This window comes from Alligator mississippiensis, chromosome 1 (assembly GCF_030867095.1).
Source record: "Alligator mississippiensis isolate rAllMis1 chromosome 1, rAllMis1, whole genome shotgun sequence".
Lineage (NCBI taxonomy): Eukaryota > Metazoa > Chordata > Crocodylia > Alligatoridae > Alligator > Alligator mississippiensis.
In genome coordinates this window covers 161221038-161248078 of record NC_081824.1, presented here as the reverse complement: position 1 = coordinate 161248078, position 27041 = coordinate 161221038, and the positions used below count along the sequence as shown (strand labels likewise).

General features: G+C 44.4%; 1 protein-coding gene across 1 annotated transcript in view; it reads right to left on the bottom strand.

Annotated features, from left to right (window-relative positions):
- Positions 1 to 27041, bottom strand: part of KIF26B (kinesin family member 26B) — a 498361-nt gene that overhangs the window by 96933 nt on the left and 374387 nt on the right. Inside the window, exons 6-10 of the mRNA XM_059716126.1 lie at positions 24073 to 24279; positions 22662 to 22755; positions 19161 to 19423; positions 15277 to 15460; positions 2306 to 2465 (exon numbers count right to left, since the gene is read on the bottom strand). Of these exons, the coding sequence (XP_059572109.1) occupies positions 2306 to 2465; positions 15277 to 15460; positions 19161 to 19423; positions 22662 to 22755; positions 24073 to 24279 (908 nt within the window). The remainder of the gene's footprint in view (positions 1 to 2305; positions 2466 to 15276; positions 15461 to 19160; positions 19424 to 22661; positions 22756 to 24072; positions 24280 to 27041) is intronic.

Below are 27041 nucleotides of genomic sequence, written 5' to 3'. Positions count from 1 at the left end.
ATTTAAAAATTAAAGATGTCAGCATGCAGATGGATACGATGGCAATGAAACTGTCTTGAACTTTCCCTTTTGTAAGATTAAGGAGCGCTCCTTTGGCCTAGAAACCTACCTGACTGCAGTGCAAAACCACAAAAAATAAGAGGCCATGACTAGATTGAGATTCACTCTAATGAGATATGCAGTTGTCACGCAGGTGATGTCAGACCCTGCAATCAGACAGAATATGTTCTTGTGGGAAGAATGACTTAAATCACTGTGTGTGGCCTTGATGGTTCTTTGAACAAATAAGAGGAAAATGGAGGTTCCCATAAGTGAGAAATGTTAAATACTAGGCTAATGAAGAAAAAACAATTTGGTTTCTTTCTAACACTCAGAGCCTGTCCTATACTCTCCAGGCGTATGTGCATTACTTGCACAAAGAATAAAGACCAACGTCAAAAAGAAATCTCCCATTTTGTTTTACTGTCCACTGCTTCAGTTTACCTTTTCTTTTATAATTGTCATAGACTGTGTTTAATTTTAATTTTGTGTGAACTGGTAGAATTGATCATTTAAATGCATGTTTTCAGCAATGACTGTCAATTATATAAATGTTATTATTAGAGGTGCACCAATAAAGATATTTTTTTGCTCGATACAGATGGCCAATAATTAACCAGCCATATCAGGTGATACTGAGCTGATAGCCGATATGCAGCCCAGTAGCTTGGTGAGCAGCATTCGGCTGGTAAGTCTTTGTGGGGGAAGAGGTGTGGGGGGGTAGATTGAGGCCCCCATGGTGGGGGAGGAAGTGGGGCAGGTGCTGCCCAGCCAGGGCAGGACATAGGATGGAGCCATGGGTGGCTCATCTGAGGGACACAGGAGTGTGGGGAGAGGGTATGTGCCCCCCAGATTTGTGTGTGGAGTGAAGGCGGGCTCTCTTCCGTGAGCTGGGGCAGGAGGCTGCGCCGCCCTCTTCCCAGCAGGGGGGCTCAGCCAGGGCTGCACTCAGGGCAGGCTGGGGCGAGGCAGATGGCAGCAGCACTGGGAGATGGGAGACTACGGAGTGGGGCGCTACACCCACCCCAAAATTTGCTGTAACCCCCCCCATAAACTCCCTTCCCAGCACTACTGCTGCCTGCCCTGACCGCAGCCCCAGTCCAGCCCCCCTGCCAGGAAGAGCCCGGTACAACCCCCAGCCCCCAGAAATCTGGGGGATAAATGCCCCCCCATGCCTCCCCCGGGGATGTACACAGCAGCAGGAGCCACCCCCTTACCTCCTGGATGAGCCGCTCTATCCCGGACCCCTGACCCTGCCCTGGCTCAGTAGCACCTGCCCCTGTCCCATCCCCACTCCCTCCCCCACTGAGTGGGCCTCGATCTTCCACCCCATGCCTCTTCCCATGTCCCTTTCACCCCAACAACCTCACCAGCTGGATGTTGCTCTCCAAGCTCCCGGGTTGCATTTATCAGTGACATTATCAGCCACATTGGCCAAAAAAAGCCGATTACCAATAACATCAATTTTCCTTTTGTCAGTGCCGATACGATATGGACAGATATATTGGTGCACTTCTAGTTATTATATGATATATACTTTTTATTGTTCATTTTATTGTATTATTTTGATTAAAGTTATAAATAAACCACTACTCCTACAAAGTAGTATATCAGAGAACCTCTGTGCTCATAACAGGAGAGGCTGAGTTCAGAACCAAAATTTCTCTGTTCATCCTAGCTGGATACCAAAGGATCACATACCATGCCACTGAATATAGGTTTTACCCTTTACTAGAGGGTGCTTGACTGAGTCCATGGTCCTCAGGCTTTAACTGGCTTCCTTTAGCCTCCTCTACACATTCAGCTAAAGAAGCAACATGCACCTCTGAGGCTGGGAGATCACAACCATGATCACAACCATGCCCTGCAGGTGCCAGGCACTGCCAGAACCAGAAGTCCCCTCAGACACAGACTGCCAGCCCCAGCTGAGCATGATGCACACCTGTGGCTGGGAGTCTGTCAACTCACAGGGTTCCCAGACAGAGACCCCGCTACACATGCAAATTAACGCTGGATACCAAACAACTAAAAAGTTAGAACACATTTTCGAGGTCTAACTTTAGAGTTGGCTGGGCCCTTTTTTGGTGCGATAGCTATTTTGCATGTGTAGCTGGTCTCAGTTTAATTGTGCAGTTAACCAGTAACTAGCTGTAACATGTAGAGGGGACCTTACTAAGTATAACTATTCAGTCTCACAAAACACATAAAGTGAACACCCACAAGCTACTTACAACTACCTACTATGTCAACATAGAACAGTACTTACTTGTATGGGATATGCTTGCTGCCATTGACAAGAGCCAGGATGACATTACCCAGTGCTGACAATGAGAGGCAGAGTCCAGAGCCTCCCTCCCGATTTTTGCTGAGTGCTTTCACACAGCTACCTAGGTCAATGAGGTGTAAGCGGCTGCGACCTCCAGACACTGCCATAAACAAACAAAGGAGAGAAAGACAGCAGTTAGCATTCTACTTTTGATGAGCTGCTCTAACAGCAGCTCCTGAAGAGAAACCTTCCCCAGAAAGCAAATGACATTGCTTATCATGACCTACCAGGAGCAAGCAGTCCAGAAAACACATCTAGTAATGTTAGCAATAACAAATGGTAGGGGACCTCTTAACTCATTTGCAGCATCCACTCACGGATATTGTTGTTCATTGCTGATCCATTTAAAAATTGCTGGTGTCAGCAATATGCTCACAGCTCCAGCAGGCCTAAATCAGTGGGAGTCACCACTGTGACCTTTTTTTTTTTGTTTTTTTTTATATATGGCTCCGCTAGGCTGTACTTGAGTTGTCCTTCTCACTACTGACTTTTTGATCCCCCTTGTTAGAATCACACATGTCATTGGTAACTACAGTTCAAGAGTCTGCTTGGTGCACAGCAGTTCTTACATAGTATCCTTGACTTCACTATTTGCCCTTGAATACTTGATGTCCAGTGCCAAAAAAAAAATCACTCCGTCAAAGTAATCATCTCTGTCCGATAATGTCCAGTTTTCTACTGGTTCTGAAGGAACATTTAGGAAGAATAATTAGCCTATTTAAAAACACATCAGAATTACAGGCTATTGATGACCACATCTTTCAAAGATATTTTCATAACTGCAAACATAACATTAACATTACTGCTATTTGTATCCAAATCCCCTTGGAAGTTTCAGACCACAATTTATTTCTACTTCATACCTGTCTTTTGGGAGTGCATGTTATTTGCAGCTGTACACTTGGTGGAACAGCTTATTGTCTTTAAAGGAAAAAGAGCTTCAAAAAATATGTACCAGGAAAACATACTGCATATAAAGAAACAAATTTCCTGGACTTTTAAAGCAGAGATAAGAAGATGGTTGTGTAGGTGAAAAGAAAGAAGGAACAGAGACCAAACTGTGGTGCTATGAATGTTAATAACAGTCCCTCAAAATGGGAAAAGAAAGTCTACGATAGCTGCAGTGGACATTTTCAATGCGTACTCTGTCTTGCTATTTTCCTATCAAATGTGTTAATTTTACAAGTTACAGATGAGCATTCTGTAGATCTGAACATTAAAGTCTACCTGAGGTTGGACTAGTTACTGAACTATTACTGAACTGTCACTGTCTACAGCGAAGTGAAATAATGACATTGGTATTTCAGAAGACAGTTAATAAGTGGACCCAAGAAGAGTTCCTGAATAAATACAGTATATGGGGGAAGTGTGGTATAAGTACCTAAAAAGAAGCGTGATCATTATACTTGGTTACTCAGTCTATAAGATCTGGAACAGTTTGCATGGCCAGTTTAAAAAACATGGTCACTGGAAGCAGATATATATGGAATCGGAGACTGAACTTGTGTATGATGTCGTTTGTAAATAAGGACCTATTTTGTACTAACTTATTTCATTATTGTCCTCCATGTTGTTGTTATTAATTATTATTATTATTATTATTATTCCTTCAGATTGATTGTGCTTGATTTAAAAGCACAGGTGTCTAATTAGATTTATGGAAGATATAAAATAAAGAACCAGTGAGAGTGTCATACCTTTGTGACTGGATCCTTTTAAGAAAGAACAAAACTATTGGTGTGGAACTATCAAGAAGAACTCTATGGCTAAAAACAAAAGCAAAGACAAGGTTAAAAAGGGCTACACGTGGAGAAATGGATACTTGCCACTTTGATAAGAAAAGATGATGGAAAGATTGAAACAATGACTTTATGCTGATGGTACTGAAGATATTTGCAAGATCAGTTTTCTAAATGATTGTTAAAAAGACATTTCCTTTTCCAGAAAGATTTGTGTTTCCCTAAACATAAACTAGGAGGACTTACAGAAATGCATATAAAACACTGTGGATCTCAAGCAAACTTCCTAGCTGAAATAGAGAAAATGCATCTGATTTTTGGGTAGTCGTAAATACTGTTCCCAGCTAGCTGTTTTGGAAGTCATCTGCAAGAAGTGATAGTTTTATACTTAGGATCAGAAATCTAGAATTAAGAGTACTGTTCACAGAAAGGAACTTAACCAAAAAAAAGAAAAGAAATAGAGAATATCATATTTGTGTTTGAGTTTCTGAAAAGGAAAATGCTAAAATTTGACAGAGTATCTCCATCTGTGTACCCTGCACAGAGATAATGGAAAAGGCCAGTCCATAGACAAGGGTGGTGGCCAGTTTCACTGCATCAGGTGGCCATGAGAAAGCTGAAGAGTACCATATTTTTTTTTTTGTTTAAGGAAATTCTGTTAACAGAGCTTGGTTTCTTTAACAACCTGAAGTTCAGGAGCTGTGGTCTAAGGACATGCAGCATGTGCCTACACAGGACAATTTATTGTGCAGTAGTGTAGTTCTCTACACAGTAAGTGTGTGCGTCTACACATGCAAATGCTTAGTGTACAGTAAACCTTGCTAGTCATGAGTAAATCTGATACCTGCAAATGCAAGCAGCAAATTTACTTGCGATTACTAACTGCACAGTAGCACTTGTGTAGACACCTGACCAAGACCAAATCTGCTCCCAGTCAGCTGGCTACCAGGGGGTAGGAGATTGCTCACTGCCCTGGGAGCTGCCTGCTGCAGGGGCAGGCTCCGCCACAGGAGCCCAGGCAAGGACTATAACCCCCTGCCCCGGCAGCAAGGAGCTTCAAGCCCCCCATTCCAAGATCACAATGGGGGAGTGGGGGCTGGGGGATCCTTATCTCTCAGCAGCAACTCCACAGTCTCAGGGCCAGTGCTATGAGATCCTCATCTTCCAGTGCCAGCTACGTGACCGCAGGGCTGGTGCTGGGAGATAAGGATCTTCCAGCGTTAGTCTTGCAGTTGTGAAGCTGGCGCTAAAAGCTCCCTACTGGCGAGGGCTGGGGAACCTGGTTCCCGCCCAGCTCTGTCTCATGGAGCCGGGGGAGGAACAGGATGGGAAACCTATTCTTCACTCAGCTCTGCAATCATAGAGCTCAGCAAGGAATAGGCTCTCCAGACTGTTTTACACCCAGCTCTGTGGTCACAGAGCTGAGCGGGAAACAGGCTCTCCAGCCCCCATCCCGTGATTGCAGAGAGGGGGCTGGGAACTGTTCTGGTCAGGGGCAGGTCTCAGCTCCATGCCCCGATCAGGTGATTGAGGCACAGGGCTTGGAAAGAGCTGCAGGGGTGCTAGCTCCCTGCCCCTCCTTTACAACTCTTTCTAAGTCCCCTGCTCCTGATCAGGACCAGGGCCAGGAGCTCCCTGCTGCCGGGGTAGGGGATATTGTCTCTGCCCCTACAGCAGGCAGTTTCCAGGAGCAGGATGCAATGTCCCAGCCCTGGCCAGGAGAGAACTGTCTCCTGGCCTAGTGCTCTCTGCCAGTCCCTGGGGTAGCACCCAGGAACCAGGGGCTGGCCTAGCACCCAGGACCCTAGAGCTCTCCCTGGTGGTGGCAGGGGTACATTGCAGGGATTCAGAAAGTGGGAGCAGTTTGCTGCCATTAGCAGCAAATCTGTTTCTACGTCACTGCACATGTAGATGCCAGCCCAGGAGTGTTTACTCAGGAATAATTTACAAACAAGTAAACTGCTCCTGCATCAAATGCACATGTAGGCACACCCGCATTATAGGTTTGGCATGTAACTATGATGGGGAAAGTCAACAGAAGGAGATTGTTTTCACTAACACAGAAGTCTCCTTGTAAAATCTCTTCATATTGATAAGAAGGAGACATGATCTATACCATTTCTCAGAACTGTTTGTAGTGGAGGAGTCCAATCCGCTATGTGTGAATGAAGTTAACATAACATACATTTGAGGGTGAAAACAGAAACAGGTACTAAAGAGAGGTACAATATACATACTCATTGTAAATTAGGAGATACTAATATAGTATTAAAATATATATATATATATAAAAACAAAGGGAAGTAAACATTTTGTTATCTCTTTAGGTTACTGAAAAGCACAGGAATATCTGGTAGGTGTTACCATTCCTTCTTGTAATGGGCAGAACTTTTCCTAATGGCATAATGCTTGTATGCTGCATGGTGGCAGCTGGTACACTACCTCTAATTGCATGGTGTAAACTATACCACATTAGAGCCACATGATAGATCCACTGGTAAAATTATAAGAAGAATATTCATTTTTAATACAGATAGGAGTTAAGTAAAAAGCAGAAAAAAGAAACTCCATGTAGATTTAAATACTACAGCTACATTTCAAAGGGCTCAGCCCCTTTTCCAAGGATCTAAGAGAAGAAAAGAAAAGTAGTATGAAAACAGGGAATGATTGCTGCTGTGGATTAGTAAATGGGGAGCACCAAATGTATAAGTTCCTACAACTAATGGAAGCATGAGGATTCATCAGCACCAAGAATCTCTGGTTGGAAGTGTTTTCCAAATGTGCATTGGATATGTTCAGAAGAGAAAAGAAATGAAATGAAACTTAAAAGACTGAATGTTGGGATGTCGGTTGAATTACACTGAATATCACCCACAAAAAAGGAAAAATATAAAGCCTGATTAGAAGTTGAATTTTGGAGTCTAGATTTGGACAAAGGGTTTTAAATGAGCTGTTCTAAACCCTGCAGGAGTCACCAAATAACACCACAACACACTGCATGTCAACCCTAGAAGTCAGCTACTGAGCTTTTGTGAAGCCTGCACATTGATTTTGCCATGAAAAGTAAGGAAAAGTATTTGACTGCTGCTGTTGATTATTCCACATGACTGACACGAGTATATATAAAAAATGTCTGCTGCTAAGATTACTAGGCATTGGGAATGTATTTGCTCTATTTGGTTAGCCTGATAAGATAGTTTCAGGTAACAGGCTGAGATTGTTTCCGATTTTCCCCAAGAGAAAATATGATAAACATAAAGATGAGTTACTCACCAACCTGCATCAAGTGAACTAGTACAATATTTTGTGCAGACACCTCAAGCACAATACAGAAAACTGTTGGTACATCCCTGTTACACAGCTTTGCTATATTTCTTCTATTGCCTGGGTAAAAAAAATAAGCTAGCATACAGAAAAGGGCAGCAGAGATATTTCCTAAACACAGGGCATGTCTACATATGCATTTGATCCAGCCTAAATTTACTCTGGTGTAAAATACTCAGTAATAGGCACTTTCAGGCAGGTGTCTACATAAGTGGGGATTAGAGAGAAGATTTGCACCAAGTTGCCTGCAGCCCTGCAAAGGGCATTTGCCACCACAGGGGAGAGCTCTAGGCTCCCCCTGAGCATTAGCCCAGAGGCTGGCAGGGAGCACCAGGCCAGGAGACAGCTGTCTCCCAGCCCCAGGGGGCTGCCTGCTGCTCGGGTGGGGACAATGTCCCCCTCCCCCAGCAGCAAGGAGCTTTTGGCTCTGGCTCCCCAATCAGGGGCAGGGGACTTGGAAAGAGCTAGAGGGAAGACTAGATCCCAGCCCCCTGCCCAATCTGCCAGTGGGACAACTAGCAGCTAGCTCGCTGCTAGCAGCCCCTCCAGCAGATCAAGGCAGTGGGTTGGGACGTACCCCACCCTGCCCCTCTCTCCAAACCCCATGCCTCAATCACCTGAGGCTGGACAACTTGTTCCCCACTCAACTCCATGGGCACGTCCACACATGCAAGCACTTGTACTTGCAGCAGCTCAAAGAGAAGCGGTGCAAATTTGAGCCGGGGCTTTTTGCCTCAGCGCATGTGCTTGGACATGCACTTTGTTGTGGAGCAAATTGTGCCACTTGGGGCAAAATAACCCTGCCTGACTCCTCCTGGATCTGCAGCCAGGGGGAGCTAGAGCCCAGGGCCAGTACCTGTGCTGTCCCCAGCAGTATAAAAAGCTGCCCTGTCCTGGCCCCATCGGTACAAAAAGCTGCCCTGGCAAGCAGCTCAGGGCTACTCACTCTCAGTATGTGAGGACACTACCCCTTGTGCCAGCTGGACTGGTGAAGCAGCCCTGAGAGTTCCTCGCACCCTTTACCCACTGCAACAGTCTGGCAGTGGGGGCTGCTGCCTGGCTATGACTTCCTGCGCACCTGCCAGACCTGGATGGGGACTGCACAGCCAGTAAAGGCATCTACCTCTCTGGGCCAGCTGCCAGTGGGCTGTGGCTGCAGAGTTGGCTTCTGTGTGGCACTACTGTCATGTGTGCCACTGCCCAGCGATCTGGGCAGCTATCACCCGGAAGATGTTCCGGGTGTGGTGGCTTGCTTTGAACTGTCAAAGCATGTCCTTCTGGCCCCAATTGGCCAGAGGGTCAACTATGGCAAGCTGGGTCCAAGGTGCCAGCTCTGAGCAGGCAGGGTTCTGCCACTGGCCTCCCTAGCAGGAATTTTGGTGTTCCCTATTTGAAAACTGAAAAATCCCTGATAAAAAAAATCCCAAAGTCACTCTGTAAAATACCCCAAAATCCATGTTCCTCCACAATTAAAACAAAAGACTGCTATAAAGAAAGAGAGAGAGAGAGAGAGAGAGAGAGAGAGCGAGCGATCAGTTGGGCAATGTTTTATTGATATATCTACAGTGGTAAAGCAATGTGGAACCCTACCAGTGTATCTATCATAATAATAAAGTGAACTCTAAATGCATATTTCATGAATTCATGAATACATGAATATATATTTTGCTGCCCTCCCACAGGGGCTATGGCCCCCTAACAGGGGCTACAGCTCCCCAACAGGGGCCAAATGACCGCCACAGGGACTACCACCCCCTAGCAAGACCCACATGCCCCACCCCAGACCCCCAATTTCTGCCCCACCTGGCCCCATCCCCTGCCAGCTGCTGCAGCCCCTCCGATGGCTGCCCCACCCAGCCCCACCCACTGCTCCACAAAACCCCCCAATGGCTGCCTTGCCCGGCCCCACCCCCCCCTGCACTCCCAGCTTCAGGCACCATCACTTAAAAAAAAACAAACAAACAAACAAAAAAAATCAAAACCCCCCCCCCAAAAAACCTCCCCCCACCCAGAAAAAAAGCCTTTAGGTACCCTAGAAGCAGGGGCTGGGGGAACTCTGGGGGGGGGGGCAGCAGGGGCTGGGGGGGGGTGTCTCGGAGGGGATGGGGCTGGGCACTGCTGGGATCAGGGGCCTCAGGGGGTGGGAATGAGGCCAGGCACCACCAGGATTGGGGGCCTCGGTGGGGCAGGGGGGGTAGATCCAGGCACCATCGGGATCGGGGGCCTTGGGGGGCAGGCAGGGAATGGGGATGGGCAGGGCAGGGCTGGGGAGGGCTAGGGGAGTGGGCGAGGCCAGGGGAGGTCCCCCCCATAGTCCCATCCCCGCTCCTCCAGCCCCTCCAACCCTTTAGTTACCAGCACACTGCTTCAGCACCAGGGCGAGGGACCAACCATAGAGATGCTCTGGCAACCAGAGGGTCTCTGTGGAGGACCGAATTTCCGGTTGCCTCAGGCTACAGTCTCTGCTCCACTTTTTTTTACCTCCAATTGTTTTGCAGTTGCAGGTAGCAAATTTACAGTTGCAGGTAGCAAATTTACTCGGGATTAGGGAGGTTTACTGCACAGTAAGCAGGTGCATGTGTAGACTCACATGCTTACTTCACAGTAAACTATGCTAATATGCAGTGAAGTGTCTCAGGCAGACGCATCTACAGAAAACTAAATATAATTTGATTGGACTTTATTTGGCCATGGACTCTGTTGGAAAACAGCACAACCTGAACCCACAACACATGCTTCCATTTTTAAATACAAATATATTCCATGTCGTATTAGGGTGGGAGTGTTGTTGTCTTGGTAATGGTCCAGAAAATGTACTACAAGCAAAGATATTATGTGATATCTTTTATTGGACAAACTGTATAGTTGGGAGAAATGCTGGATGAGCTTTTGGGCATCAAGTGCCCATCCTCAGGTCTCTGGGGGTATGTCTACACATGTCACTATGGCAGTGTTGTTACTGCACTGTGATTTAGTAGTTCCTTTTGGAAGTACTGTATTGCACTGTACACATGGCGCACGGTTATTTTTAGCAGCTACTTCACTGTACCAGTGTACTATACTGGAAGAGTGTGTCATTACAGGAAAGTAGCTGCTGGTCATGTGTAGACACCTGAGGATGCTACATCACCATAGCAAGCTGCTACAGCAACGTAGCATCATGTGTAGATGCACCCTGGATGCCCCAAAGCTTGTCCAACAGCTGTCTAAACTCTACAGCCCCGCCAATAAAACATATAACAAAAATCCTTGCCTCTCATAATTTTTTTTCCTATCTGAACTAAGGGACACTGATTTATTATTATGAGAGGGGGAGGAAGTAAGCTGTGAAATGGTTTTGGAAGAACAGTTTTGAGACCAATGATAGCCCTTGTGGAGACAAATGGAGAAATACACATCAGTTGAGACAAAGGTTTAGAAAATGTAGAGCTATTATTGGTCAGTGGTCTCAACAGTCAGTGCCCACTAAGACTTTATTATCCTTTCCACCAGCCTGGTGATGATATAAGAAATGGCATGGTATAGCTGGCTGATTGAATTTGGAAAGATACAAGAGAGGTTTGGTTACTTCAGATTCACTGGAACTGGTACAGCTCTACTGCAAAGAACTTCCTTCATTGCGCAGGAGACCATGGGCAGAATTCTATTTCACCTACCAGATGACCAAAGTGCAGTTCCAAATTATCCAACTACTGCGTCTGAGTGACTCCATTACTCTGTCTGGGGGCATAATGGATCCCACTAAATGGATGGGGGGCAATCCAGAAAGCAATCCTATTCCTATAACAGGGGTGCTTACTTTCTTAGTGCTCCTGATAGGTCAAGGTAAAAGAAAATAGAAATTATTTGATCTCCTTAACAAAGGGAAAGGAATCAGACAACAAACAAACCAGCCCTGCATAACCAGGTTTCCTAGAGAGGCAGAAACCAGCTTAAAATAAGAACTTATCTTTTGCATTAAGTTTTTGTTTTGTTATCCTATTCTACCTGTGCATTGACTAATCTGGTACTTCCCATCATGGCTAAATAAAGACAGTCAAAAAGCCCAAGGCTGAATCCATTCAATCTTCTCAGGTTAGTTTAAGCTGCATAGACTGAACTGATAAGCCAGAGAACAGACACTTACTTTTGATTCCAGAAATGCAGCCACATACCTGCAGTGGCCCCAGCCAGAAGCTAGGGGGAACTAAAGCAAGCCTCCCTGCTCTGCTGGAACAGACAGCTTGGGCCAAGGCTAGCCCAATCACTAGGATGACCACCCATCCCTAATTGGGTGGGACAGTCCCAATATTTAAGCATCAAGTCTTGGTCCCTGGCTGAATGACTCCAGGACAGCCTGTCCTGGGTTCCCCAGTATGGCACAGTGATCCAGGTTTTCCATTTGCTGTGAGAAAACCACATGAAACTGTGGATTTCCCCTTGCAAGCTGTTAGAGTTTCAGCCTGTAAGGGGATGCTTGGAGCTGGGGACAGCAAGACACAGGGGATGCCACATGGATGTGTGTGTATGTACACATGCACATGGCTAGCAATACAGCCCCAGACAGCAGCTTCCCCAGGTGCCTGCAGCTGGACAGCAGCTTCCCCAGGTGCCTGCAGCTAAATAAGGGGAGTGGGGCACAGAATGAGATCCCCATGGGGAGAGAAGGTGTGTAGCAGGGTTTATGGCTGGGGCCTGGAGCTAGAGCTGGGGATGCTGCCCAGCTGGGGTGATGTATGGGGCCTGGGGCAGGACTGTGCAGCTGCAGGGCCTAGCCAGGGAGCAGGAGCCATGGCTGGCTCGTCTGGGGAACGAGACAGGGCAGGGCAGTTCCGCACTGCTGTGTGCATTGCCAGAGATGGGGACATGGGTGGGGGCACATGCCCCCCAGATTTGTGCAAGGGTAGGGGAAGAGGTGGGCTCAGGGCTCCCCTGCCCTCAGGAACCCCATGCTGGCTGCACTGCCATGGTGAAGCAACCCTTGCCTGCCTGGTAGCAGTGAAGGCAGTGGCGCAGAGTTGTGCTTCCCACTGCTGCCGGTGAGGCAGGGGGTGCCCCACCGTGATGGCATGGCCAGTACAGAGCTCCTGGGGAAGGGCAGCAGGGCAGGGAACTGTCAGCCCTCAGTGGACAGCCCACATCCTTTTTTGTCCCCCCGGAAGATGGTCACCCAACTGCCTGCCCTGCAAGGGGAGGTTTGTGGGGAAGTGTAAAGCATCCTGGGACTGTGAGTTAACTTGAATCTGAAAGAGAATGGGGAAAGAAGTTCAGTAAACCGATTTAACCTAAATCAATTAAGTCTGATAACTACATCCATCCAGGTTTATCTTAAACCACTTTCAGCCATTTTGGAAGAGATTTATGTGCATTGAACTTCTGTTGTGTTACAGATATGAACTCGTTTCCAGTCACTTATACCAATTTATGTGTAATTTCTACCCCTAGCCCATGAGTAACTAGACAATAATTAAGATGAACTTTTACACAAGTATCCATTTTTTACCTTTACCTAGTTTTTTGAGAATGAAGAAAGGAAGCAATGCTAAAGAGATTTAAGAAAAAATAAGAAAAGCAAAAATGTATTACCTGTCAAACTTTAGCCATACTGTTTTCACTCACACATTCACATGACACAAATGAAAAACATCAAGAATAGTCAAGAGTGATGGGACTACTGCATTTACTTCATTGAGAAGTCAACAAAGACTTTTTTTAGGTTGGCAGAACTACTCACAATAGCACGTATGTAAAAATGAAGTTCTCTGTGCCCCACCAAAACTTCTAGAATCAAAAGTATACTGGTAGTTCTTGCTGAAGGGAATAAAGCCATATCATATAGCCATATTAAATCTGCAGCAGGAAGGCTCATAAAAATGCCTTAAAGCTTCCTTAATTCCATCAACTTTGATGGTGGTGCTCCAGCTTCTGACCGTGGTAAATTTGGCCTGCAATAAATCTGGCCAGTCAAAAAGTACAGCACCACAATGCCATTTTAACAATCCCTCTTCTTACCAAAATTACACTTTAGCGATTTGATCTTTGACCCAAGAGAAAGTGCTTTCTTGTTTTTACATAGTTACTTAAACCAGTATTTCCACTATCTTCCCATTGTTTTCTTAAAAACCCTTCATTATAGCAAAAAAAGGTCTCTGATAATTGCAAAGAGCCCTATCTGAGACTTTGGAATTCCCTTCTCATCCAACTATCAGCTACATCTGACCTTGCATGGCTTGTTGGGTCACCCAGCTATGGAAATGTCCAGTCAAAGTGGAATGTCCATGGGAAAAAAAAACCATATCTAGCCATAGGGAATGATGCATCTCACATTATAAACCTATAGTATATAAAGTAATCTTCTAATTAATTATTACAGCTAGAAGAAAAAAAAAACATTTTTTTCTCTACACAGGTTTTTTTTTTAATTATAGTTGACAGTGGTAAGAAGCTTGTATGTATGTGTGCGAGTGGGCGGGCATGGGTATATAAAATGCATGGAATATTAAATGGCTGTAGTGATATTCCCCTCAAAACCAGCCATCTTCATTCCTAACAATCAGTTAGCTGAAGCATTCAGTGTCATCCTTTCTACCGCAGGGTGCTTAATTAATAAACCTTTAGTTAATTGAGTTCTGGCTACCAATTCCACAGGGTTTATTACTCAAACATATGCAAACTACATTTCCATTTTAAGCAATTTTCATTCTAGCTCTTACACATTCAATAAGCTGTATGGCAATTCACTGCATTCAAATACTAGGTATAAATGTAGTCTGGGATAGCCACTCCTTGGACATCTTAAATTGTAGCCTGCTGCTACACACAAGACCCTGTAGTTAAGACCACAAGTAGTTAAGACCACAAGTTTAAACATTAAAGCCTGTTGAGAATTTTTCAACAAAACTTTTTTGTCAGAAAATGCCATTTTGTATAACTGGCAACTTTTCACAGGAAAGGGTTGGCTTTGATGAGGTTTTTGATCTAAAACAACCCAGTGAATGAGTTTTGAAAATGTCAAAATACTGCGTTTTTGACATTTTCTAAATGAAATTCCCATTTTGACAGGGTGAGAGGCTTTATGAGGTCTTGGAAAAACAGATCATAAGGAACAATCCTGCCTTACAGAGTTTTAGGGTGTAAATAGGACAGGCAGGCAAGCACTGGTATCCTCTATTTACACTTGGGAAACTGAGATGCATGGATCCCTGCACGAAGTCACAGAGGAAGTCTCTGGCAGACAGGGAGCAAACACAGATCTCCCTCAACCTGGTGAAGTGCCCTACCTATATAACATCATGCTTTTTTCCTCTTGCAGATAAAAGAGATCAATAGGTCAGAAATCCAAAAAGTGTGCATATGTGTGCAAGACAGAAGGTTACCAGACCAAGAGACTGAATTATTTTGTTTATCCACAGATAAAACCAAGAATGGGCACTGGCAGTACAGTACCAGCTTCCACACATCCTCCCCTGTGTCAGTTATGAACTACAGGGGCTGTCTCCTCATGACAAGAAGGGACTTCAGGTGGTATGATCTTAGCGTGGCCTCCATGCTAAGCCTACCAACAGCAATGATGATTGAGACCAATTCCATTGTTTTCATCCTCATTTTTGACATACAGACCTGTACAAACTTCCATGCCAGAAATTAGCACACTAATCCATTTTTTAATAGTCAGCAGATGGCAATACCGTTTAGTCACTAGTGAACCGAGCTGGATCTATAAGGCCAAATAAGTTGGCTCAGCTCCATTTGGAATGGAACCTATGTTCATTCACATGAGCAGAATATTTTGCCCAGAGCCTTTATAAGTAAAACAGTTTACTGAAATGTTGATAGTGAGGAAATAGAAGGGGAAGGTGAATGACTTACTTCCACCTTTGCCGCTCTTCTCCATGCGATACTGGTAGATGTGCAGAGTGAAGAGCATATGGGAGTTCCTGTGATCCTCTTCATCACAGTCTCGCTGGCTACCTCGGCGTGAGGCAATGGCTGCATCGAGAAAGAAGGCAGCCTTCTCCGCTGTGGGAGCACGAAGCTCACTCTGGTTCTGAAGCTATAAGACAACCCAAGGAAAAGAAAGCACAGGATTTGGCACTAGCAGGCAACATATCTTTGTGGCCCCAAAATCAAAGTCCAATGAGCCTGAAAAAATACTAGGAAAGAGGAAATACCCTTCCAAATCAGACCCTCTGTTCCTTTTGCCTGTTATTAGAAGGCCCATCCTGATTCTTTAGATCCACTGCCATGTCAAGGCTCCCTAGAATATATGGCTGTACCTTTGGCTGCAGACACAATATGAAAATATGACAACCAAAAATAATTGCAGGGTTAAAAGGATAAAGGTAAATGTTGGTCTGCTGGGTTACTATCCTGGAGTCATAAACCATATATTATATAACACTACTGTGGATTTGCTGGGGCTTTCTATTTCCAGTTCATCAAAATTCATTTTCACAGGTGTGAACAGGCATTACTAAAATATTTGCTCTGGAGAACTGAGATTGCTCCTTTATCCCCTTTTGTAGTTTCAGAGAGACATAAACACTTGCAGCAGAGATATAAATCTGTGCATCCCTTTTACACAGGTTGTCCAGACCTATGTCTTCATTAGTGTCCTCCCTATCTGCACCCAGGTCCACAAAATGTACATGAGAATCCTCTGTGTTTGTGGCAATGATTCTTTAAAGGAGCAGTGGTCTCAGAGTAAATAAAAAACCCACCTCATCACAATGATGGAAGCAGGGACCTCACTAAAAGGGCTCTTTGGGTATTTAGTTTGGCTTGAAAAACAAACAACAGACCAAAATGCTATTTTTGCATTTCAATAGAGATGGCCAATGATCTGAAACCACAATGGGAGAAAGAGAGAACCACTGAGGCGATTCCTCCCCTGCAACCTTGCTACACTTGAATGAAGGGCCCAAGGGAAGACAGATTCTGCCCCTTCTCTTCAGGGGCTGCCACAGGCCAATGCTGCCCTGATTTGAGCTTCCAGTTGCAATGGCACCTAAAGGCCTTTCGAGGCCTAGAAATAACTTGAAGGAGAAGTCGTTGGGCTCTGGGAAAGGAGAGGACTGTAGGCTGTGCATAGCCCTTGTGGGATTTGGAGAAGGAATGCAAAGCAACTTCCTCATACCTTTGCCCCATAGGCTTTTGCATCTACGTCAGGGTCAGGGCAACCCATTAAATGAAGCAGGACATGTAATGTACATACATTAACATTTGCTGGACCTCAATCATAGTTGCCAGCACTGGGAAAGGAAACTGCTCTTATCTTTCCCAAATGACAGCCGGGATGTGAGGTCAGATCTTATTAACCTGTGATAATGTTAGGAATGCGCGTGTGCTTTGTGGCATCTAAGATTAGTTTGCCTGCCGAAGTGACATGTGATTATGAAATATGATACTGATGACGGTACTGGGATTGGTAATACAGAGCTAGCCCCTCAGACAATGTTAGAGTCATTCCCCAGCCTGTGGGGTAGGCCTATTTGTCTGAGATTTCTACATACAGTGAGAAGTTTCCTTTTTTTAGCCTTTACCCTGCTGTGCAATACAGCCAAGGAGTCAGTTCTTTTCCTTAAAAGGAGCCCAGAAAGGGTTAATAAAACCCTCTTGGAGTCTAGATTCTTAATGAAGAGGACAATTTGTGGTAGACCTGTGTGAGAGTGTTGCCAACAACAAGAAAATGTACAGGACAATATACTGTCTAAAAGGTCTGCTTAAAAATAGCATGACATTTTGTGATTTTTTTCCAATATTAATGTTGCTGATTTTGTATATACATGTACACATTAATCTATTAGCATGAGTTCTACAGAGCTATTCATTTCAACAGTTCAACTATTAATTCAGTTTTGGTGTATGCAACTGTGGATCTTAGATGCAGTTGTTTTCTATACACACTAAATTTTATGGTATATTTTGGGATATTCAGAAATATGGAGGACCTCCGATACAAAAGCAAACCTTAAACATCTGACCTGAGTATACCCCAATGGCTTAGAAAGCAAAACAGCAGAATCCCAACTGGATTGTTATTTTTAAATCTCATGATTTGTAAGCAAGTCCTGTGATATTTCTGAAGTCTGACTTTCCACTTTCAATTGTTTGGGGTTGGTGCATCATTCTGTGGCCTTGCTTCTTCCTTCCCTCTTCTGACTCCTGAATCACTGGTGCTTTTATACTTCTAGGGTGCTTGTACATGTGACGCCATTACCATGTATACATGATGAAAATGTGTACAGTGTGATGCCATTAAGCCACACTTTGTGTGGCTTAATGGCATCACACTGTACATGTGCAAGAGTTTGAGTGGTTTTAAATGAGTTTGCATTGTTGCAAACTAAACTACATCCCAATGTAGTTTAGCTTGCAACAATGCTTTGCACCTATTAGTCAACTTGCTCCCCGGCTGTGGGAGAGGCAGGCAGGCAGGCTCTGCAGAAGAAAAGGATCAGGCCTGCTGAAGGCAGAAACAGGGGCCCAAATGTTTTTTTTTCCCCTGGCAGAGGCCGGTGGGGGGGAGGGCATGAGTTGATGGTGGATCAAGTAGCCCCTGAGCTGAAGGGGGCCCTGCTCCTTCCCTCTATTGTGGCAGCTGCCCCATAGTGCTCCATAGTGGGGTTAGGGAAGAGTTGGATCAGGCTAGGTGCTGCCTTCAAGCTGGGGCAGCACCCAGCCTACTAGCAGCCCACCTGGGTGGCCCTGGGGGGTGCTGCCACTGCAGAAGAAAGGACCAGGCCCCCCTGCAACTCAGCGGCCACTTGGCCCACCAGCAGCTTGACCCCCTGGCCGCAGGCAGGCTCCACCAAAAATAAAGAAAAAAGGATTGGGCCCCTTGCCATAACAGCAACAGAAAAATAAAACCCCTAAATTGAAACAGTGGGTTTCAATTAAAAAACCCACCATTTCTATTTAGGGGGCATGGAATGCAACCCTGAAGACTAAACCCCCGTCACATGTACTAGTGCCCCTAGGAGGCAGTAGCTCCTCAGTTTCAGGGGCTGTAATTAAGCCCTCCCTGCAGGCTTGCTCATACCTTATTCAGTTGCATAGGTACAAGGCCTGTGCTATGTAATAAAAAGAAAGAATGGGCACTTTTGTATCAAGTCAAAATAAAAAGAAGCTTAACAGAAGGCTGCTAACTCTGTTTAATGGTTGCCCAGGAACAAATATGAGCCAGTTAAGGTGTTTCTGCTGGCTCTCCATACCTGAAGAGAATAGGAGTCATTCTTGACCTACCCAGCTCAAGCATTTATTTCTTGGCAGCAATTAATAAGTAGCTATTAATGCTTCCTACAACATTACTAATGCCACTGCTATAAATAAGGTAGTTTACAGAGAGATAAACAGCCATATTACTAGCCTGCAGCTATTTGTGAAGTACTGTAAATATTTTAGCTTGCTGTTTTACCAAAGAGAGATCACACTTTTTTTCATTTGTTGTTGGAAGGTGGTGAATTGTGTTTGCTCTGAAGGTTTTCATGTTTTATTTCAAACACAGGCTCCTGCTCAACATCAGTGATCCTGGAGGTACAAATATTTAGGACAGGAAAGCAGATGGCCCTGCAGCTGCAGGTCATAAAGTTCCTATATACTGTAAACACTTTCAAGTCTACAAAGTTGGCACTTCAAGTAGCTCTTAGTTTTGAACTATCTCAGAGCTACACACACACACACACACACACACACACATACACTTTCTCCTCCCCTAAAGATTGGCTTCAATTTAAAATAAACCCTCGATTCACCTGCATGCCACAGATGGGGTCCTCACAAAGGTAAACCCCTGGGGACTGACCATCCTGTAGGCTGCCAGTTGCCACCTCTGACAGTAAGTCCCTCAGATTTTCTTCTTTTCCCCATACTTCCACAGCAGAAATCCGGACCGAGAAGCGGGCTCCCGTCTTCTCCTTGCGTTCGTTAATCAGTTTGAAGAGCCAGGAGATGGCACAGGGGATAATGCCAAGGTTCTGCATGGAATCATCTTTTCCGATCATAGTATATGATTTTCCTGTCAGGCATGGGGGAGGGGAGAAAATATAAAATAAAATCAGACTTGCTTCAACCAGAGCCTTCTGTCAAGTAGCATTGTTTTGCACAGTAGGAAGAAAGCAAGCAAGTATGGAAAATGACAGCACTGATAACTGGTAGACTGAACTGAGCTGCAATCCTCCTCTTTTGGATCATTCTACCACTATAAAGGGGTTAGAGAGCACCCACCTCTCCCTAGATGGAGATTCCCCTAAAATCCAGGGAGTCCCCAGCTAGGACATACCTGGTTTTGCAACTCCAAGTGCAGAAATCACACCAGAGGGAAATACTAAGTCTGGATAAGGTCAATGGCAGGGAAGCATGCTTTGCAGCAGCCCCTAGAGGTGATTTTATAGTATGATGAGGCTGGAACTGACAGAATTAGCCCTCAAACCACAGAGTGGCATAAGACTCTTTGTGGTCTCCTCTCTCAGCTTGCCCCCAACAGAAGCTTGGCTCATCCCATTATCTGGCCCAGAGTTGAGCCACAGAAGGTGATTTTTTGATACAGATAAAAACTTTTCCAAAGCTTGTTGTTGTTTGGTTCTAGGATTTTGACTTAAAGAAGTCGCTGCTGAAAAACTTCTGATGATACAGAGGTATACCAGGCATGCCCATCATTTTAGGTATTACTTTATATGCCACACTTAAGCATAGAGAAGATCCTTTCAGGATCTTCTACATTTCATAATACTAAACACAACTGATATTGATCGATATATACTTTTTTAGACAATTACTCATGCCTTTATTTTTACCTTATCTCAGTTCACAAGTTAAGGACCTAAATGGAATCTAGCAGTAAGAGGGTCAGTTCAGCAAGCTAATTTTAGACTTTATGACTATTTGTGGGAATGTTTATGAGTGTCTGCAGAAGTAGAAATGGTGGGGAGGGGAGTTAATGATGCAGCTGCATAGACTCAGTGAATGTGTTGTAGTCTAGGTTACATCACTAAAAGACTGGCAGAAATCATGACAGCTACCCTGCTGGTGAGTTCTATCCCTTGCATTACAAATGACTCCTGCTCCAGCATTAAAAAACCATGAAAAACTAAGGGTTAAAGCCTATTTCACTTTGTGTACCAAATGGTAGTTATACAACTGTTGAACTGTGGTTTTTGGCACCTATACAAAATGTAGGATGCAGCTCTAGGTGTGCAAGCAGCCATATGTTCACTAAGCATGCTCACTAGGGAGCTGTGCGGACTGGACAAAGACCCTTAATGTGGGGGGTGAAGAGGAGTGCTCTAACCACCAATCCACAGGTTAGACGTTATCCAGACCCTTCTCCAGTCCTTAAGCTCAATTGCACCTTGCATTTAACATTCATCAAATCAAATGGATGAAGAGCAGTGAGGAAGTTACTACCCCGCTGGGAGCAGGGACACAGGCTAGAACTCAGGAGCCCCCTCCCTTGCAGAATAACATCCACCAAACTTGGCATGTCTACACATGCAATTGATGCACATGAATAAATTCTGGAGCTTATTGCTCTGGAGTTAATTACTCCTGGGTGTGCCATTTGCGTGTGCAACTGGGAGCAATTAACTCCAGAGCAATAAGCTCCATAGTTTATCCAGGAGCAGCACAATGAGCCAGGTCAGAGCAGGCCCAGCTAGCAGGCAGGCAGCCCCCACACTGAAGAACCCTCATGCCCCAGCCAGCCAGGGCAGCATCTACACATGTGCTGCTGCAGAGTTATTTACAAGTATTATTCTGATGCAGAGTAAATTAGTTTACTCTGGCCTAATAGGGGCACATGTGTAGATGTGTAACATTTACTGCACAGCTAATTAGTTACCTGCACAGTAAACTTCTCATGGCACCCACTAAGCCACACACCTTCTGGCTTGTTTTCTTCCCCCTGGCCCTATATAACTTTCTTTTGATTGCTCAGGAGATTTGCATATTTCCAAAGTGGTAGGTTGGTAGATAGAGCTCTTTGCCGGGAAGTAGGAGATGCAGGTGAATGGGGCATAGATCCTGGATCTCCCATTCCCCAGGCAAAACCCTACCTCTAGACCATTGGGCTAAATCATGGAAAGACTGTTGATGTCATGGTTCTCCTCCTCCTTGCTTCCAGTAGAGCAAGTCTGTTTTACCACAGAAAAAAATAGAATTTGAAATTGTACTAAAGTGCCCAGCACTTGGAATTCTACCCTAACTGTTCAAGTATTCATCAATTCTGGGTGCACCAATGGAAAAACAGGGCCTGTTAGCAAATTGGACCATTTAATTACTAGAAAAGTAATGTCTGCTGAGTTTTTTGGGGGGAAGGTGGAGAGTGTGGATTTTTGCTTTTAATGCAGCATAGCTCTAGGGAGAGGGCATTTTACAGACAATAATGCATTTAGTACAGTCATTGCTATTAAAGAACCAGCATTTCCTAACAGATACCTCTCTAGTTATTGTTAGGTATTATTAAAGAGGACATAAAATTTTAAGTTAGAATGTTCATTATTTACAAAAGAATCTAGAGCATTGACCAAACGTTTCCCCTCTTTTCTTTCCCTTTTCTGAATCTTTGAAGCTTGGGTCATATAAATGTTTACAGAAAATGAATCTTGGCTAGACACAGAAAGTTCAATTCATCATGAAAATCATATTTATTTATGAAAGAAGAGGCAGCAGTTTATAATCCAACCAAGGTATAGAAAATATATGGCGTATTTAGGAACCCAATCACAATGCTTGAATATTGACTCACAAGTATCAAATACTTAAAGGAATACCTGACTAGACAGATCGTAAGCAAGACATAGATTAAAAATAGTTGCAACAGCACCTCTACCAAAGAATTCCAAACACAGGACACGTTTGGAAAAGTTAACTTGAGGGTGATTCATTAATGAGGAATTGAAGTTAAAACTATCTCATAATTTTTTATTACTTCTTTTGGAGCAGTGCCTACAGACATCAGGCAGGGTCAAGACTTCATTGTAAAAGCACTGAACAAACCAACAATTAAAAGGCAATGCCTGCTTCAAAGACCTTATGATTTAGGATTTGGGTAATATGCAAAAAATGATAAATGGACAAACAACAGAAGTGAAGATGCAGGAGAAACAGATGTGTGAACAGCATATTCCAATTTCAAATACTGTGGGTACACAACATGGGGAAATATGGGAGTTATTTTTGTTTTCCTTAATTAAAAATAACAAGTCATCTTAGACTCCAAGTGTATACCTCACATATGGAAAAGTAGTAATACCAACCTAGTCTGGCATGGCCAAAGCAGAAGACACAGCCGTCTGCCCCATTCACCACTGACTGGATCACCTCAGCTACAGTCCCAGCACATACTTCAGCCTGCCACAGGTAGAAAAAGATTAACAATGATATGTAATGCAAAATATTAAGACAATATTATCTATATTAACAGCTGTGATCTCACCATATTATTTGTGTTGCAAATAATATAGCGTCACCTCTAAAGGCCTATTCTTGCTTTCTGTACTGGCATGGATTGTCCCCTTGAGCTAAGGAGGCTACTGAGAACAGAAGGGTGACTGGGATTTGGCTCCAAGCCAATGAAGTTTCCCCACAGAATCCCTCTCTTGAAACTTCATCATCCTTTGAAAGAGGGTCTCTGTAGGTTAAGAAATGGCAGATGTTTCTCTTCCAACACATTTACTATTTGCTAAGACAAGGTGAATAAAATGCACATGACAGAAGCAGACAGAATCTGTATTTGGGAGAGCTGGTTGAAAATAAACAATTAATAACATTAACTGAAAATTAATATCTTGCAAAAATAAATTTACCTTTCTTTGTTAAAATAAATCAAATCTGAAAAATTTTCAGCCCATTCTATTGCTTCAAATATTATGGGCAGGATCCTGGGTGCAACAAGTGCTGTAAATGTGTTGTCCAATGTATGAGTGAATAGATCATTTGTAAAGACAGAGAGCACAACCACAACCATTTTGCATCATCTCGTGTAGGCCATGTTTCTAAAGTATTTCTACCACTGCTGTAAATTTCCACAGCTGGACCTATAGTAGCAATATTTAGAATGGGGGGGGGGGGAGGGGAGAGCAGAAATCTACTGTAGATAAGACATTTGTTGGTGTTTTTCCCCACATCCAGTTCACATACTTTTTATAGTAGTGCTTTCTAATTAGTTTTCTTAACTATCACTTTTAGTAGGCTGTATGGTATGTTTGGTTTATTGAGCTCATTAGGCAAAAATACAAATCTAAAAGGAGAACCATGGCATACACAGATCCAAGATAGAAAAACATCTTATTGAACAACAAAACCCTACACAAATATTCACTTGTTTCTTCATGAACTGAGGATATCTTCACATGATTCACAAGAACAACAATGGTTTGGGGGATACTATTAAAAATTGATATCTGATGTCTCCTTGACTAGACAGCTTCTTATGTCACCAGTACGATTAATTGCACATATATTATTAGAAACATCTATTTAACACAAAGACTCAAGTTGATAATCCCATTATTGATATATGCCTTAATCATGTGCTGCTGTTACTTGTAAGCTAAATTCAAGTCTGGCCTAAACCCCCAGAATTATGTAACATTGTAGAAGGGTTGAATTTGGTTCTTAAGCACATTAGTGTTTAGATCCTTATCCAACACATCATACTTTACTTACCTGAGATGCATCTTGGGGGAAAACAGCATCAAAAGCAAACATCTTTGGGGGAACCTGGTTGCCCCTTTTCTGAAAGGCATTCTGACCTCCACAGGACAATGGGTCATACAGAGTGATTTGCTTCTTACGGGGATCAACCTTTAGGAAGGAGCTGGACTCAGAGGTGTCCCTGGTGAGTGTGGAACAAATACGTACCATGACTTTCACCTGTCAGTAAACACAAAAAAGAAATAACCATCTAATTAGAGCATTGAATATACCCAAGTATAGGATTTTTTAAATGGGCTTTCAAATATACTGGGCCAAATTACACTTGCTCCAGGTGTCTGAGCAGGACATGATCTAAAATACATAATGAATAAAGCCAACAATTCCCTCTCCCTAGCCTCCACAAGGAAGTCATGTATTTATAATTACCAGGTACATCACTGTATTTTAATGTCTGTGTTACTCTAATACAGAGGTATTACATCACCTTCTTTGTCTTGCTATTAATATAAATTGAAAATTAACTGCACCCCAGTGGCCCAATTAAGCAAAGCAAAAGGTAATCGAGACTGCCAGGCTATCAGAGCTGGTGCTGTTTCAATAAAATAAGCACATAAAAGCCAGATCTGTAATTTACACCTTTCAAATTCTAATCCAAATGCAAAGACATGAAATGCCCAGTTCTTAGTGTCATCATCAAAGAGTTGTGAAAGAGCCCAGTTTTAATGGTCAGCTTTTGAAATGATCTCCAAGGGACTGGAAGGTAATGAGCAATAAAGGATTTGTTAAAACATGTTAGCTTACAGTCCATTAGATGACTGCATAATAAGGTGTTATTTCTCTGACTAAGATTCATCTCCGTGCATGTAATGAGGTTATGCAGTATCCTTAACCTAACATGTAAGCAATTTGGATATCAGCAAAACGGGATATAATTCAATCTGACTGGTTCCTTTATTTGACCCAGGACACATTGAATTTCCTAGGCTACATTCTCCATCTTTGTCAACTCATTGTATTTACTTGAATCCAAGATGAGGTTCTTTCCCTCAGTCAGCATGGGGGGAAGCCTAGTCTTAGATTCAAGCACCATCCCAGTGTAAGGGGCAGGGAGGCTCAACTCCAGCTTCACCTCTGGGCCCAGGGCTGAAGCCACAGCTAAGTTGCTGTCTGCCCTAGGATGGAGTGGCTTGCACCAGGGGAGGAAACCACATGGTGGAAGGAATGGAGAGGGGAGACCCATGGTGTGGCTTGGGAAAAGTGCAGGAGAAACCATATAGCTTGCCCCCCTGCTGCCTTCTCATCTTCCCCGCCACTGGTTCCTTCAGATCCAGCTCTAGCCCCGCTGGCTCTGAACTGGTCATGCCCTGAGCTGCTGCCATTGCTTTTACCTGACCGGGCTGGGCTGCCACAGGGGCCACTGCTGCTGACAGCCCTGAAGTGGAAGCCAGAGCCACCCAGAAGGTAAGTGGCAGGGGAGGCAGGGAGTTGTAGGGAAGGCAATAGGGGGACAGATGGCAAGGCACAGGTATGGGGGACAAGAGGCAGGGGGGCAAGCACTGGGGACAGGTAGCAGGGAGGCAGGCACAAGCACAGGAGGACAAAATGGGGAGGAGATCTTAAATTCAGGTGTCTTGGATTTGGATAAATATAGTGTATTTCCTTTCAAGTCATAATGGAGATCATTTTGTTCTAAAGCAGAATGACTCCTGACAACCAGGCTGAAATCATGTTTAAGCACCTCTTAAAGATGTGTTGTTATTTTATCAAATATACAGAAGTTTAGGTACATAAGGAGAAGTCAATTAAGTGGCCTCTTCCTTCCAGGGTCAAAGCACAACTACTGCTTTCATGCTGGGAGTCGCCTGCACGTGTATCAAGAGGAGATTATGTCCCCAAATTTGAGACAAAGACACAGCTTCTTTCCCTCCACAGTGCAAAGGGGGCAAACTCATGTTGATACCACCAAAAGGCAGCTTGTATATGTAAGGAAGGAATGGACCCAATGCCAAACCCTGCTGTCTTTCTGGGGATATGACTCTTTGTGGGTATGGATCCTCTTTCACGGTGGCATTAGCTTTTCAAAAAAGAGATGAGAGCAAATCAGAAGCTTTGGGAATTCAGAATCATTTGGAAGATAATGGAATTAGACCATAGATGAATCAGGTTCATTCTCTGTTTTAGTCCACCTTACTAAAAAGGGTCATTTGATCTTAAATCTTTTATCCTAAGAAAAAAAGATTGAGGAGCAAATGAAAGCTGAAAAATCTGGCACCCTGCATGTGACCCAGATACTCTAGCAGTGCCTGCAGCTGCTCCTCTGGAGACAGCCACTGCTGCTGCCACCTTCCCCGCTGTCACGGCAGAATCCTGCAGGAGGGCCGTGATCTCCTTGAGGCCCCCTCTCCGTGTCAAGTCGGCCCAAGGGCACCCTCTAATCTCGCCCGCCACGTCTTTGCTCTTAAGTTAAGTTGGGAGGCTGCCTTATACCCTCTTGGACACGTAAACTCCTGGACCCCTCGTGGATCTTGTCCAGCACAAATGGGTGCTTCGGGGCACCCTAGCCTTATGGGCTACGCGTGGCTCCAACCTCCCCTGATACCACGCCCCAAGCCTCGCAGATGGGATAGACGTTGGCTTGTCTTTCTCTGTACACCGACGCCCCCTCCTAGGGCTCTCCTTGCCCACTCCGGGCCTTCTCTGCGCTGTTGCCCCTTGTCTGGCCCTTCTCAATAGTGCCCCCTCCTGGGGCCTGCTATGCCCTTACTAGGGCTTCTCGATAATGCCCCCCTTACGCCCACACTCAGGCTTCTAAAATGCCGCCCCCTTCCTTGGGGCTTTCCGCGCCCACACCTGGGCTTCTAAAGTATTGCCCCCTTCCTGGGACCGTCACGCCTGCACTGGGGCTTCTCAACAGTTGCCCCGCTCTGGGGCTTGCTACGCCCATAGTGGGCTTCTTAAAAAGGCTGCCCCTTCCTGGG